The sequence below is a fragment of the Thalassophryne amazonica genome, chromosome 11 (assembly GCF_902500255.1).
Source record: "Thalassophryne amazonica chromosome 11, fThaAma1.1, whole genome shotgun sequence".
Taxonomy (NCBI): domain Eukaryota; kingdom Metazoa; phylum Chordata; class Actinopteri; order Batrachoidiformes; family Batrachoididae; genus Thalassophryne; species Thalassophryne amazonica.
This window is the reverse complement of record NC_047113.1, coordinates 28,790,101-28,805,467: the sequence shown is the minus strand read 5'-3', so window position 1 is coordinate 28,805,467 and position 15,367 is coordinate 28,790,101. Positions and strand designations below refer to the sequence as shown.

The 15,367-nt window shown below is 40.3% G+C and overlaps 1 protein-coding gene across 2 annotated transcripts in view; it reads right to left on the bottom strand.

Annotated features, from left to right (window-relative positions):
• The window catches only part of LOC117519806 (dedicator of cytokinesis protein 2-like), a 406,014-nt gene that overhangs the window by 216,600 nt on the left and 174,047 nt on the right, over nt 1-15,367 (bottom strand). For both annotated transcript variants that reach the window (XM_034181049.1, XM_034181050.1), the window contains exon 25: nt 8,278-8,420. In XM_034181049.1, the coding sequence (XP_034036940.1) occupies nt 8,278-8,420 (143 nt within the window). The remainder of the gene's footprint in view (nt 1-8,277; nt 8,421-15,367) is intronic.

The following is a 15,367-nucleotide window of genomic DNA, read 5'->3' as shown; positions in this document are numbered from 1 at the left end:
TAATATGCGCTTTGAATGACATATCCTGATCAAAAATGACTCCAAGATTTCTCACAGTATTACTAGAGGTCAGGGTAATGCCATCCAGAGTAAGGATCTGGTTAGACACCATGTTTCTAAGATTTGTGGGGCCAAGTACAATAACTTCAGTTTTATCTGAGTTTAAAAGCAGGAAATTAGAGGTCATCCATGTCTTTATGTCTGTAAGACAATCCTGCAGTTTAGCTAATTGGTGTGTCCTCTGGCTTCATGGATAGATAAAGCTGGGTATCATCTGCGTAACAATGAAAATTTAAGCAATACCGTCTAATAATACTGCCTAAGGGAAGCATGTATAAAGTGAATAAAATTGGTCCTAGCACAGAACCTTGTGGAACTCCATAATTAACTTTAGTCTGTGAAGAAGATTCCCCATTTACATGAACAAATTGTAATCTATTAGACAAATATGATTCAAACCACCGCAGCGCAGTGCCTTTAATACCTATGGCATGCTCTAATCTCTGTAATCAAATTTTATGGTCAACAGTATCAAAAGCAGCACTGAGGTCTAACAGAACAAGCACAGAGATGAGTCCACTGTCCGAGGCCATAAGAAGATCATTTGTAACCTTCACTAATGCTGTTTCTGTACTATGATGAATTCTAAAACCTGACTGAAACTCTTCAAATAGACCATTCCTCTGCAGATGATCAGTTAGCTGTTTTACAACTACCCTTTCAAGAATTTTTGAGAGAAAAGGAAGGTTGGAGATTGGCCTATAATTAGCTAAGATAGCTGGGTCAAGTGATGGCTTTTTAAGTAATGGTTTAATTACTGCCACCTTAAAAGCCTGTGGTACATAGCCAACTAACAGAGATAGATTGATCATATTTAAGATCGAAGCATTAAATAATGGTAGGGCTTCCTTGAGCAGCCTGGTAGGAATGGGGTCTAATAAACATGTTGATGGTTTGGATGAAGTAACTAATGAAAATAACTCAGACAGAACAATCGGAGAGAAAGAGTCTAACCAAATACCGGCATCACTGAAAGCAGCCAAAGATAACGATACGTCTTTGGGATGGTTATGAGTAATGTTTTCTCTAATAGTTAAAATTTTGTTAGCAAAGAAAGTCATGAAGTCATTACTAGTTAAAGTTAATGGAATACTCAGCTCAATAGAGCTCTGACTCTTTGTCAGCCTGGCTACAGTGCTGAAAAGAAACCTGGGGTTGTTCTTATTTTCTTCAATTAGTGATGAGTAGAAAGATGTCCTAGCTTTACGGAGGGCTTTTTTATAGAGCAACAGACTCTTTTTCCAGGCTAAGTGAAGATCTTCTAAATTAGTGAGACGCCATTTCCTCTCCAACTTACGGGTTATCTGCTTTAAGCTACGAGTTTGTGAGTTATACCACGGAGTCAGACACTTCTGATTTAAAGCTCTCTTTTTCAGAGGAGCTACAGCATCCAAAGTTGTCTTCAATGAGGATGTAAAACTATTGACGAGATACTCTATCTCCCTTACAGAGTTTAGGTAGCTACTCTGCACTGTGTTGGTATATGGCATTAGAGAACATAAAGAAGGAATCATATCCTTAAACCTAGTTACAGCGCTTTCTGAAAGACTTCTAGTGTAATGAAACTTATTCCCCACTGCTGGGTAGTCCATCAGAGTAAATGTAAATGTTATTAAGAAATGATCAGACAGAAGGGAGTTTTCAGGGAATACTGTTAAGTCTTCTATTTCCATACCATAAGTCAGAACAAGATCTAAGATATGATTAAAGTGGTGGGTGGACTCATTTACTTTTTGAGCAAAGCCAATAGAGTCTAATAATAGATTAAATGCAGTGTTGAGGCTGTCATTCTCAGCATCTGTGTGGATGTTAAAATCGGCCACTATAATTATCTTATCTGAGCTAAGCACTAAGTCAGACAAAAGGTCTGAAAAATCACAGAGAAACTCACAGTAACGACCAGGTGGACGATAGATAATAACAAATAAAACTGGTTTTTGGGACTTCCAATTTGGATGGACAAGACTAAGAGACAAGCTTTCAAATGAATTAAAGCTCTGTCTGGGTTTTTGATTAATTAATAAGCTGGAATGGAAGATTGCTGCTAATCCTCCGCCCCGGTCCGTGCTACGAGCATTCTGACAGTTAGTGTGACTCGGGGGTGTCGACTCATTTAAACTAACATATTCATCCTGCTGTAACCAGGTTTCTGTTAGGCAGAATAAATCAATATGTTGATCAATTATTATATCATTTACCAACAGGGACTTAGAAGAGAGAGACCTAATGTTTAATAGACCACATTTAACTGTTTTAGTCTGTGGTGCAGTTGAAGGTGCTATATTATTTTTTCTTTTTGAATTTTTATGCTTAAAAAGATTTTTGCTGGTTATTGGTAGTCTGGGAGCAGGCACCGTCTCTACGGGGATGGGGTAATGAGGGGATGGCAGGGGGAGAGAAGCTGCAGAGAGGTGTGTAAGACTACAACTCTGCTTCTTGGTCCCAACCCTGGATAGTCACGGTTTGGAAGATTTAAGAAAATTGGCCAGATTTCTAGAAATGAGAGCTGCTCCATCCAAGTGGGATGGATGCCGTCTCTCCTAACAAGACCAGGTTTTCCCCAGAAGCTTTGCCAATTATCTATGAAGCCCACCTCATTTTTTGGACACCACTCAGACAGCCAGCAATTCAAGGAGAACATGCGGCTAAACATGTCACTCCCGGTCCGATTGGGGAGGGGCCCAGAGAAAACTACAGAGTCCGACATTGTTTTTGCAAAGTTACACACCGATTTAATGTTAATTTTAGTGACCTCCGATTGGCGTAACCGGGTGTCATTACTGCCGACGTGAATTACAATCTTACCAAATTTACGCTTAGCCTTAGCCAGCAGTTTCAAATTTCCTTCAATGTCGCCTGCTCTGGCCCCCGGAAGACAATTGACTATGGTTGCTGGTGTCGCTAACTTCACATTTCTCAAAACAGAGTCGCCAATAACCAGAGTTTGATCCTCGGCGGGTGTGTCGTCGAGTGGGGAAAAACGGTTAGAGATGTGAACGGGTTGGCGGTGTACACGGGGCTTCTGTTTAGGGCTACGCTTCCTCCTCACAGTCACCCAGTCGGCCTGCTTTCCCGGCTGCTTGGGATCTGCCAGGGGGGAACTAACGGCGGCTAAGCTACCTTGGTCCGCACCGACTACAGGGGCCTGGCTAGCTGTAGAATTTTCCACGGTGCGGAGCCGAGTCTCCAATTCGCCCAGCCTGGCCTCCAAAGCTACGAATAAGCTACACTTATTACAAGTACCATTACTGCTAAAGGAGGCCGAGGAATAACTAAACATTTCACACCCAGAGCAGAAAAGTGCGGGAGAGACAGGAGAAGCCGCCATGCTAAATCGGCTAAGAGCTAGGAGCTACGCTAAGCTAGCGGATTCCTAAAAACACGCAAAGTGAATAATGTGTAAATAATTTAGAGGTGATTCAGCAGAAGGAGAGCTTTAGTTAAGGCACGTAAAGATTACACTGGGAAACAAATCGTAATCTAGATAACTAGATCAATCTAACTGCGCAGATTAAACAGCTAACAGATACAGAAAAACACCGCTGTGCTCCGGAACAGGAAGTGATACAATACCGCAGTGAGATCATTCATTAGTGAGTGATCTCTGCTCCCCTCCACAGCATGTCTTTTTCCTGGTTCTCTCCCTCAGCCCCAACCAGTCCCAGCAGAAGACTGCCCCTCCCTGAGCCTGGTTCTGCTGGAGGTTTCTTCCTGTTAAAAAGGAGTTTTTCCTTCCCACTGTCGCCAAGTGCTTGCTCACAGGGGCTCATTTTGACCGTTGGGGTTTTTACGTAATTATTGTATGGCCTTGCCTTACAATATAAAGCGCCTTGGGGCAACTGTTTGTTGTGATTTGGCGCTATATAAATAAAACTGATTGAAACTGATTGATTGATTAGTTTGTCCAGTTTGAGTTATAGTTAAGCCTTGGCCCCCCCGAATAATAATCCATGAATAATAAGCCATGCATGGGTGTGTAGTGATTATTCCAAGAATGACCCACGTTTTCATCTATCACATATTCACTACTACGGCACCTCTATGTGCCTCTCTGTACCCCACATGTGCCATGTAGCAGCCTCTAGTGAGCCATGACTGAACAGTCATTAGAGCCTGCAATGGTTCATATCAGCCACGCCAAGCCAGGTATGAGCCACGCAGTGCCGTGTAGCGGCAGGAACGCACATGTAAACCCTCTTGTAGTAAAAAAAAAACATGCTGCGTGGTTCATTATTCATCCTTCATTATTTGGTGTGACCAGGCTTATTTGACGCAGTTTGAATATCGGCTAAACCAGTTATAGTGCACCTGGGACTACAGCTGACTGTAAATCTTGGCAAAATTAGTCACATAATAATAATGCTCAGATGTGAATATATACATAAGCAAAATTAGTTTTCATTTGTAGTGAAATTTAAATGCCTCGCAACGGGGGACCATAAAGATGTAGCGAATATTACGTCTCACACGGAAGCACCATAAAGATATAACAAATTGGTCAATTCTTGATCAGCTCACACGGGAGCACCAAAATCAAATGTAATTAGGTATTGTTAAATTCCCAAATTGAATGAGATTGGCCTGGACCTCATGTAATGGGTCACCAAAATAATTAACAATGTTAGGGTTTAATAATTATTATTTAATATTTAATTTACTCGGGGCACCACCTATTACAATTTATTTACAAGTATACAAGAAATGAACAGTTTATTGGCGTTTTTGTGGACAGTGATCAATTAAGTTCATTTATGGACACAATTCTTACTAACTCATGAGACGTGAAAGAAAGAGAGATAAAGCTTAAAGACTTTAAGTAAATAAATCTGATTAGAATTTAGTGATGAAATTTGAAGCTAATTAATTTTAAGAAAATTATTAAACAAACATATGAATATGTTTAAAAAGAAAAAATAATAAGGAGAAGCCACTTTGTATCCATTGACAGCAAACCTTTTTTTCTGGAACCTTTAACTGGGTCACTTAGCTGGTCCGTTGAAAAGGTGTTTTAGAAGATCCGTCCATCCATCGTTGATGTAGGCTCTTTGTAGCATGCTCACTTGGGTCAGGGGTTAATTCAGTGGTCTCCTCGGGTGATCCTAAAGGCTGGTGTCAGCTGGCTTTACCGACAGGATGGCTACTTGCAGTCAGGTAGTCAGCTTGCTGGACCCCAGAGGTGGAAGGCGTTTGTTGAAAATGGTTTCTGGTAGCTTTTAAAAATTTACTGGAGCCAGATTAAAAGTCTTTGTGAATTTAGAAAAAAGATAAAACTTTAAGAGCGTTGGAAAACTGGCCGAAAGAAAAGGAAAGTCGCTTTACTGTAAATTCATTATTATTTTGAAAAGTTCAGATCAGAAGTTCTCTTAAAACTTCGAAAGACTTGATGCACCTTAAAGCGTCAGGTTAAAATTCTCAAAAATTGAGACAATAATAAAACAAAGAATGAATGCCACGTGGTAGCTTCAGCTAGGTTAGCTTAGCATGGGGCCTGGTTGACCCAAAATAATTAAGCGTTTTAAAGCAAGGAAGAGTTGCAGAGCACCCCAAGAGAGAGATAGGAAAAAGGCAAGAGACAAGAAAAAGAGAGTGAGCAGAACTCTGTTCTAACGTTAAAAGGCGACTGACGTCATTAAATTCCCCCCATTTAGGGTGTGTAACCTCACAGAAAACTTCATGTCTTCACAGGGCAGACCCAAATGATTCAACTATTTAAACACATTAACTATTTGGCATACATATTGTTCTAAGACACTCGAATGGATACCGATTATTAATGTCACTTAAACACATTCTTTGGATAAACAGAATACTTCACCATCAACATATGGATAATGCAGAAAGATCACACTTAAACACACATCAGTTACAAGGAACACATATGAATAAAATGGAATGATTATATGCAAAGCATTTTGTTAGATTAATCAATACAAACAACATTAGAAGTTTTTATATATGAATAAAATAATACTGATGCATTTTTTTATTTTAAACAAAAAGGTCTTTTCCTTTGCTTAGGGCCCTGTCCCACTGGCGTTTAGGAGGATTTGCGCATGAAATGAGGAGACAAAAGCTGAGCGTCCGCAACAAAGGTGGGCGGAAATGACAAATGTCCCGGGATGGATCAGCGAATACATGAGGAAGAAAAGCAGATATAACAAGGAACAGAAGCGAAGGCGACCGCGGAGGCGCCCCCATGAGGGGCACAGCGGCCGTGATGCACTCGCTCCATCTGTGCCCACTCTGTCTGCATGCGTGACATACCATTTGCGACCGTGATGTGGCCGTGCTGGGCACGCGTCATATCTGTTTTGCACACTGTCCCGGTCCGCCGCGCCAACCCGTCGGTTGCGGATATCAGCGGATGACAGGGGATATGCGGCGTGTTGGTTGTGTATGTCCTGCGTATGTCTTCAGTATGTGTTCAGGCAGTGATGCGGATCTCATCCGCAGCAGGATTTTTGAGCCGCTCAAAAATCCTGGCTGCGGACATGCGTGCCTCTGCGGATGATCACGGACGTGTTCGGATGGCGGCCGACTCATGCAGGAATGTTACATGGTTATTGCGGTTGTTTGGCAGATGTGGGCCACTTTTGTGCGCATTCCATCCGCAAATCCTCCTAAACGCCAGTGGAACAGGGCCCTTAGACCTAAAGATAAAAGCTGACTGTCAAGATTCAGAGTTTATGGCCACTTTTATCGTGGAAGGGATATCGTCTTGCAGTCTTGAGAGGGTCTGGGCTTGGTGTGAGGCCATAAAAGTGGGTTCTTCTGGCCTGAAGGAGCTCAAACTCTGATGTGAAGCCATTATAATGTCATGTAATTCATAGTGACCGAAAATTCAACCATTAAACCAGGCAAGGGCTCCTTTGAAGAACTGTGAGTTACAATTCTGTTTTGCTGTGAAGCACAGTTTAGGCCCATGGGGATGTCTCCATCTTATCTCCAGATGGCAGATGGCACAGGAATTTCTCAACTGGGACTGAAGACACTGTCTCTGTCTGCAGTTCAAAACTCAAGTTTTTGTTGAGACAGCATTAATGTATTTATTTAATTAGGACGAATCGAGGCCATGTGCTACACATTAGTATAACCTTTTACAGGTCAGATCAAGATTGTTTTTTGTACTGTACATTCAGATTTGACCTAATTCAAGAACATTTTCATAAATTTCTCGTATCTTTTTAGTACAGTGGACTTGTATGAATCTGTCATAGCTCATTCAGCAAATATTCATACATCCAGAGAATTATGTAAACATCATATGCCATCCTGCTGAAATTCACAGATATGTCAATCAGTGCATGTTCAAGACTGGCATGAAATCAATACCTAATAAGGCTACATGCCTACGCATACATGTCTGAGGTGTGCAACCTGCAACACCAAGGAACTTATTTTCCTGAAGAAAAAATTTTACTTCTTGCTGTCATAGTAACACAAAAGCAATTCCGTAATTGTTAATAGCATAAAAAGTAGATTCAACAGACATGCTAAAAATAGCAAATAGAAAGGAACTAAAGAGTATTTTAAATACTCTTTCTTCCCACAGAGGGTCAGACTCCATTGTTGAAGCAAGGAAGCAATGATTCAAAATGGAAATGGATTTTAAAAACATATTTTCTGTGCAGTGTAAGCCCATAACTGCCTCCTCATCTCATCCACCAGTTTGTCACAGTTCTGCTGCACATTCAGAAACTGTCTTCCCCTTTTTCCTGGTGGCACCCTTAGCCCACCCATGGCTGACAATAATTTAGCCAAGTTTCTTCATCACATTTTTAATCAGAACCACCCTGAGGTTCCTAGAATGTCTGGTGGCATCTGTTGGGGTGGGGGGGGCCTGTTCTATTTCATATTTCTGGTGTTTAGATTTGATTTCTGGTTTGTTCCTTTGTAGTATGTCTGTATCATATCCTAGTGTTGTGTTAATTCCTTGCGTTTTAACCTACTGACTATAATTTTACACAAAACACATTTCTATTCATATTTTGCATCATCAAATGTTAAAAATACACCTCAAGACTGTTTTTTTTCTCAGTGATAGTTGATTTTGAATTGAATAAAACACTGCTAAAAGAATGAAAGGGTAAAAAAAAAAAACACTGAGTCACACAGCAGAAGCTGCAGCATATTATGATGGCCATTTGCATATGGGATAAAACTACAATGAAAACCTTTAAAACTATTCATAACAGTATGGGTTGTTTGGCGTCTCACCACATTGTCTCTGCTGAGGACCTCCAGAATGTTGTTAAGCAACTCCAGACTATTTCTCCTCTCATCATGAGGCCCATCTGCCATGCTGGCCAGGGCGCTGCTCAACTCCTGCAGCATCATGGGTAACAAGACATCACGGCAATCTGAGACACACATAGGAAAACATGATAAATAATTACTGCAAGCACAGCAATATTCCTTAAATACTGCAGTAAAATATAGCCAAAACTGTGTAGACAGCTGCCACCTTAGATGGCTCTTTTTTGGTGGTTGGAACCAACTCCCCAAGAATTTCAGCCCCACCCTCACCCCACCAGAGTATTAAGATTTTGCACTCAAAACTGTTTTGTTTGCAGTCTGTTATTCACCACTGTCACCATTCTATGACTAATCCTCCAATTATGTCTCCAGATTTAATAAACCCTATTAGATTTTGTTTATTTACTACAATGGGATTAACAAAACAAGTTTACCCCACTTGTCAAACAATTTAGTCCAGAACCTTGTGAAATTGAAAACTGAGAAGATGACATTTAGAATGAGGCAAGAGGCCTAGCACCACCAAAAGGAGGGTATATACTATGCTGACTGCATTGTCTGTTATCAACATCAGTCAATCAACAATTATTTATAAAGCCCTTTACAGCAGCCAGACAGTGTGCAAAGTGCTTTACAGTAAAAATATAGATTCATAAAAATATAACACACACCACTAAGTACAAACTGCACATTAAAACAGACAATGTCAACTCCCCACAAGGTGTTAAAAGCCAGCTTAAATAAATAAGTCTCTAATTTAGATTTAAAGAGTTCTAGGTCAGGAATAGTGTGCAAGTCAAGATGAAGCTTGTTCCACAGTCTGGAGCCAGGTACCCCAAAAGCACAATCACCCCAAATTTATATTTTGACCTCGGAACATCTAAGTAAAGCTGACCAGGCGCCCATAATGTCCTACTGTAAGAGCACAGGTAAGGAGGTGCAAGGCCATTAATAGCTTTAAAACCAACCATTGAAATCTTAAAATCAATTCTAAAATGAACTGGAAGCCATTGGATTGGATACAGGATAGGTGTAATATGCTCACGTCTAAAAGTGTTTGTTAAAAGATGAGCAGCAGCATTCTGCACCAACTGGAGGAGTGCAAGAGAAGACTGGTTAATGCCAGTATGAAGTGCATTACAATAATCAAGTCTAGAACTGATGAAAGAATGAATGGCTGTCTCAAGATCATGTCTACTGAGGAAGTGCTTTACTTTAGCCAGAAGATGAAGCTGGAAAAAACTTGCTCTAACAACAGAGTTTATCTGTTGATCAAACCTCAAACAGCTGTCAAATATCACTCCCAATTTCTTGACAGCTGGTTTTACATAATTACCCAGAGCACCAAAGTTTGGTGTTACCGCATTCGGTATGCCAGAATGTCCAAACAAAATGGTCTCAGTTTTACCATCATTCAGGTAAAGGATGTTTTGGGACAGTCACTGCTTTACATCATGAATACAATTAAATAATGATGACAATGCATCACTCCCATTAGTCCTCATTTTGAGATAGATTTGCAGATCATCCGCATAGCAATGAAAGGACAGGTTGTGCTGGGCTATAACTGACCCCAATGGCAAGATGTACAAAGAAAAAAGAATAAGCCCAAGAATAGAACCCTGAGGCACCCCACAACACATGGAAGCAGTTGATGAGGAGAGGTCACCAATCATAACAGAAAACTCCTTTCAGCTAATTACGAGCTAAACCACTTAAACAAAGTACCTTGAATGCCAATAAAATGTTCTAACTGGGAAACAGGTACTGTGTGATCCATAGTATCAAAGGCTGCTGTGGGGTCCAACAAGACCAGCACAGCAGGATTCCCTGCATCCACTGACAAAGTGATGTCGTTATGAACTTTTAAAAGTGTCGACTCAGTGCTGTGTCGCAATCTAAATCCAGATTGGAATTTTTCAAAAATGTGTTTGTCTTCTAAAAATGACTAACTGTATAAAAACAACCTTTTCTAAAACCTTAGACAAAAATGGCAGATGAGACACAGTTCTAAAATTGGATAAAACTGATGAGTTGAGGTGAGGCTTTTTTTTTTAAGAAGGGGTCAAACTACAGCATGTTTAAAAGCAGCTGGAATGGACCCTAAGCTAAGACAAGAGTTAATAAAAGCTAGGGGACCTGCCCCAACAGTATTAAAAACCTCCTTCAGCACCTTAGCTGGAACAACATCCAAAGGACAACCTGAAAGTTTTGTGTGTTTCACAACTTCATTGAGGGATGAAAGAGAAACGGGCTCAAACTGCTCGAGCACACCAGAATGTGCATAAGAAATAGACAATTCAACATTACAGTTCTGATCAGCATTCTGTCTGACTGATGAAACTTTGTCAATTCAAAACTGAAAAAAACTGCTCACAGGTCATGGTTGTAGCGTTCATTACAACACGGGTACATGGATTCACAACTGAGTTTATCATCTGACATAACACATTAGCACGATGACAACTGCTAAAAATAATACAAGACAGATGTGCGTTTGCCTCCTTTACAGCTTTCTGATAGTCAGATAGACTGTCTCCCAGAATACCCAGAGACACCTGTAGTCTGTTCTTCTTCCACCTTCTCTTCGCCTGTCTGCAGTGTTGCCTGAGGGCACAAGTCGTGGCATTCGGGGCATGTTGTTAGCTGTGTAGTTTTCAGAATCAGAGTAGCCTTTATTTGCCAAGTATCTACAAGAATACAAGGAATTTGACTCCAGTTTGATCTGCACTGTATCTGTACGGGCATGTATAGATATACACTAAACACAATAATTCACAGTAAAAATGTGCAAATAAGAAATTTGCAAAAAAAAAAAAGTGTAATTAAAAAATGTGTGCAAAGGAGAAACAGACAACAAGACTGTAGTTGTACGAGGTATATGAATTAGTGAGTTTTTCTATCAATCTGCTTCAGGGACACAGGAATATTCTTGGAACTAAATGGTCATTTCATTGACAGAAGCTCAGCTGCTGTGGAGTCCCTCAAATATCTAAGATATCTCATATCGCAGTGATTGAGACCCAACATCAACAGGTGCACAGTCCGCATATATAGTAGAATGTTAAATACTAGGAACTCACTTACTGAGTATTTGGGCAGCTTGTGGACAAAGTTTTTTGGGGGGGTCCTGTTTTTGTTTGTTTTTAGAGGACCTGGAGGCTCTGGGAGCTGTCCTGCCTTGGTGACTGATCTGGCATCCCTACATGTGTATACTGACTCACTAAAGCAGCCCGTACTTCTGGGCCTCTGAGCTGCACCTCGTAGTTGTATATTCAATTATCACACATTTGAAAAATAATGATTCATACTGATATTTAATTGCAACATTTGCTGACACTGTATGTTTTTGTTTTTGTTTTTCTTTGTTAAAATTGTCAAAGCATATGGTCACCCCATTGAGTCTGGCCTGCTTGGGGTGTCTCGCTGTGAATACAAAAATGCTGAGGGAATGTTTCTTAATTACTACTGCCAATGTGCTTGCTCATTGGGTGGGTAAGGTCTAGAGCATATATATATATATATATATATATATATATATATATATATATATATATATATATATATATATATTGCTTTGGGTATTAGATTTTGATTTAGTGCATTAGAAATGCGTGATATTGAATGTAATGTTGCACTGGTGTTATGATTTTATACAGCTGTTATGTTCAGTCTGTTGTTGAGTTCAATCTGTTGTATACATATTGAGGTATTACATCAATATGTATGTAGTGAACATTTGACATTTATTTTAAAAGGATATCTTTACAGTTATGATAAATTCTGCTGCCTCACCACAAAATAATCACACTCAGAAACAAGATAAAAAAGTGTTTGGGTCCACCACCGGCTACACCCTTGCTGAAGTGTCTATTGAAGCTACTGTGCTCTAAAGAAGAAACTCAAGCCTGATCCAAGACACAGCACTGAGTTATTAATCAAGAGCACAGCCCTTGAAACATCTGGGTGTCTGTCAGATACACAGTCAACACATCAATCACAGTGATCAAACTTTTTACTCCCCAACATTAATCATCCTTTCCTTTGGCAATACATGCTGTTTTTGTTATTAATCAATAAATTGTGTTTAATCCAATGAACCATAAAACAACCAAACAATATTTGTGAAAACAATATGGGGGTAAATTTAACTATTATATGATTCACAACTAATATTTAATTGCTCTATCAGTCCTTAATCTATGTCAAATGCCTTTTGTTCTTCAGGGATTTCCAAAGGCACTCTAGATATTATAGATAATAGATAAGATAACATAATATTCTGATGTCCTCAGACAGAACTAGTACATCTGAAGTATAAACTTAAATGCAGGAAAATCAGGCAGACTTGTCATGGTCTGTCTGGGTCCTTTGCCCTGTCTAACCTTTTGTGTGTAGTTTGTCTGTTTTCCCTCCAGGTGGTGCACTTCAGAGCTGAGGAACCGCTGCAGCTCATCATCTCCTCTCACATGATGTTCATGAGCTCCTGAGTATGACCCGGCTACTTAAACCCCGGCTCTGAGCTCAATCTTTGCCAGAGTCTTAGTGATCCTGGCCCACAAGAGTTTTCCATGACCTTCTCCAGCCAGAATCGACTCTTCCGTGAGCCTTCCATGAGGAATCCATAACCTTGACCATGCCAGATTCTACACTTCCTCATTCCTGCCGCTTCCATGCTCTCTGACATCTGGGCTTTCCGCAGCTCATTCCAAGGTAACCTGATTGACTCTAATTTCCATATTAGAGCTTGTTGATTTCTCTGGTGTCCATGTCACATATGCTCCTGGCTCCACGACTATCTGCATCGCGTGACTTTGGAACTCTCCGGCTCTCAGCTGCAGATTGCGTAGCTCTGCCACTCTTCAGTTAAGCTCCTGCATGTCTGTCAGAACCAGTTCTCATGCTACTCCAGATTATGACTGTGCATGACTAAGAACTGTTTCAAGAACTAGTACCAAGAACTTTCAAGTCGTTCGAAATCAAAGTCCTGCTTAATTGGAACTGCGTCATAAGATGCACAGCATCTGACCTCTGAGGATAATTCATGAACTGTGAACAGAGAACCTTGTTTCCTTAATGATGAACTTTATTCCTGGACCTGAGAACATTTCTGCTTAAGCCTTCAGTGAACTGTTTGTTGCTTAAGGCTCCCAGTGTTACGAGTGCAATCACGCTCCTAAGCTCTCCTTCATTCTAGTTTCTGTCCTTGGCTCTGTGCGTCCTTCTGGCACCTGTTCCACCTCCTTATGCTCCAGGACTCCAGCTGTTCTCAGACTCCCAAGTCTGTCCCAGTGTGCACTGCAGTTCCTGAACTTCCACCACTACATGTGGGCCCTGTCATGGCTCAGCAGGCCTTTCACAGCTCAGAACTTCTTTTTTTTTTTTTATCTGGTATTTTAATAAATCTCTTTTCGTTCACAAGCTGTTCTGGTTCTTCCTCCCAGCATTTTAGTCCAGCACCTTTGTAATGGTCCAGTCCCATTCGGACCCCTAACCACAACAAGACTGACTAAATTAAAGGACCCTGTGAGATGAAAAAGCAGTGAAGGCCATAATTTTCTAAAAACATATGGATAAATACAGTTTTTCTTTTAGATTTAAGCATTGTGAAATTAATTTGATTTGATTACTTTTGGTTTGTTATATTGTTCTATGTTATGTCATGCAATGCAATTTTTTTTCCCACATATTAGGTGGCAGGATGAAATGTGAGGGTGAAATCTTCATGAATTTAATTTCACTTTTAAAAAAGAAAAATCTAATAAAAGAAAAAACTGCTACAAAATTTTAGATCAATTTAGATCGATTACCATACTCATCTTAAAGCTTTCAAACAAAAATGTTTTAAAAGCAGATTTGAGTGTGTGTGCATAACAGAAAATGAGACAGAGGGAGATGCACAGATGGAGAGACAGTGAGACAGGGCCACTTTTAAGCACCTTTAAGCATGTAATAGCATACCCAACACTATTCTTTCCCAGGGAGGCTCACTTTTTATGTGTATTGGTGTATTTTTCTTTTAGATCATTGTCAGGCCATATTTTCTCTCTAACTCAGCTCACATTTTGCTAACAAAGGCTAGATGTCGATATTTACAAGAAGATCGACTACTCTTACACTTGAATATTAAATCACTGTATTTTTTAAAATTCCCTCAACTAAACTGACCTCTCATTAGCTACTATGTCTTGCTTTGATCCCCTCTCCTCCCTTCCACGACGTCATGCCTCATCCCGTCCCCCTGTTTGTAGCCCCAGGATGACGGAGCCCATTAAAAGCTCATTTGGGTTGATGCTCGTTAGTTCCATTATTAACTGAGCTGAGCCTGCACGCCTGCTGAGAGGACCCTCCTCTCAACACTCACTCCATCACAAGAGCATGTAGAGGCAGGAGGCTGAACAAGAGAGAGAAATGAATGAGTCACAGAAGCCCACAGTGATGCTCAGGAATGGAGGATGGAGGATGATGGGAAGAAGGAGAAAGATGGATTGAAAAAGTGTTGGAACATGAGAGTAGAGAGAAGAGTATGACACTGCCAACTTATTGCAAACTGCTGTACATCATATAAAGATACTACATGCATCAATTTGAAAATACTCAAATGTGTTGGTGGAAAGGTATTACAGCAGAATGTTTTTGGAAATTGTCAAAATGAAAAAGCATAAAGCTTGGAGAGTTCATCAACTGTGTCCTGTAGAACAGTAAAGGAAGCAGCCAGCTTTTTATTTCACCAGTATCCTCACTAAATCGCTTTAATCCACCAAAGCAGAAACCCATCATCTTTTCTCCTCGCAGCTGGAGAAAACAATGGGTCATGTTTTATAGCATGCTACCTCCAGAATTAATCCACCAGCCTTTCGGGAGATGGATGTAGCATTAAACCTGTGGAGAACTCAATTCCGTGGTGAAATGACCCCAAAACTACCTGTTCCTTTATTTCTATTGATCGAAGAAAATCAACTCACATTATGTGCAACAAAATGCTCTGGAATAGGGAGTAGGTGAGGTGTTGAAAATACATCCTTTCGCTTAGTTCATTGTTATTTTTGTT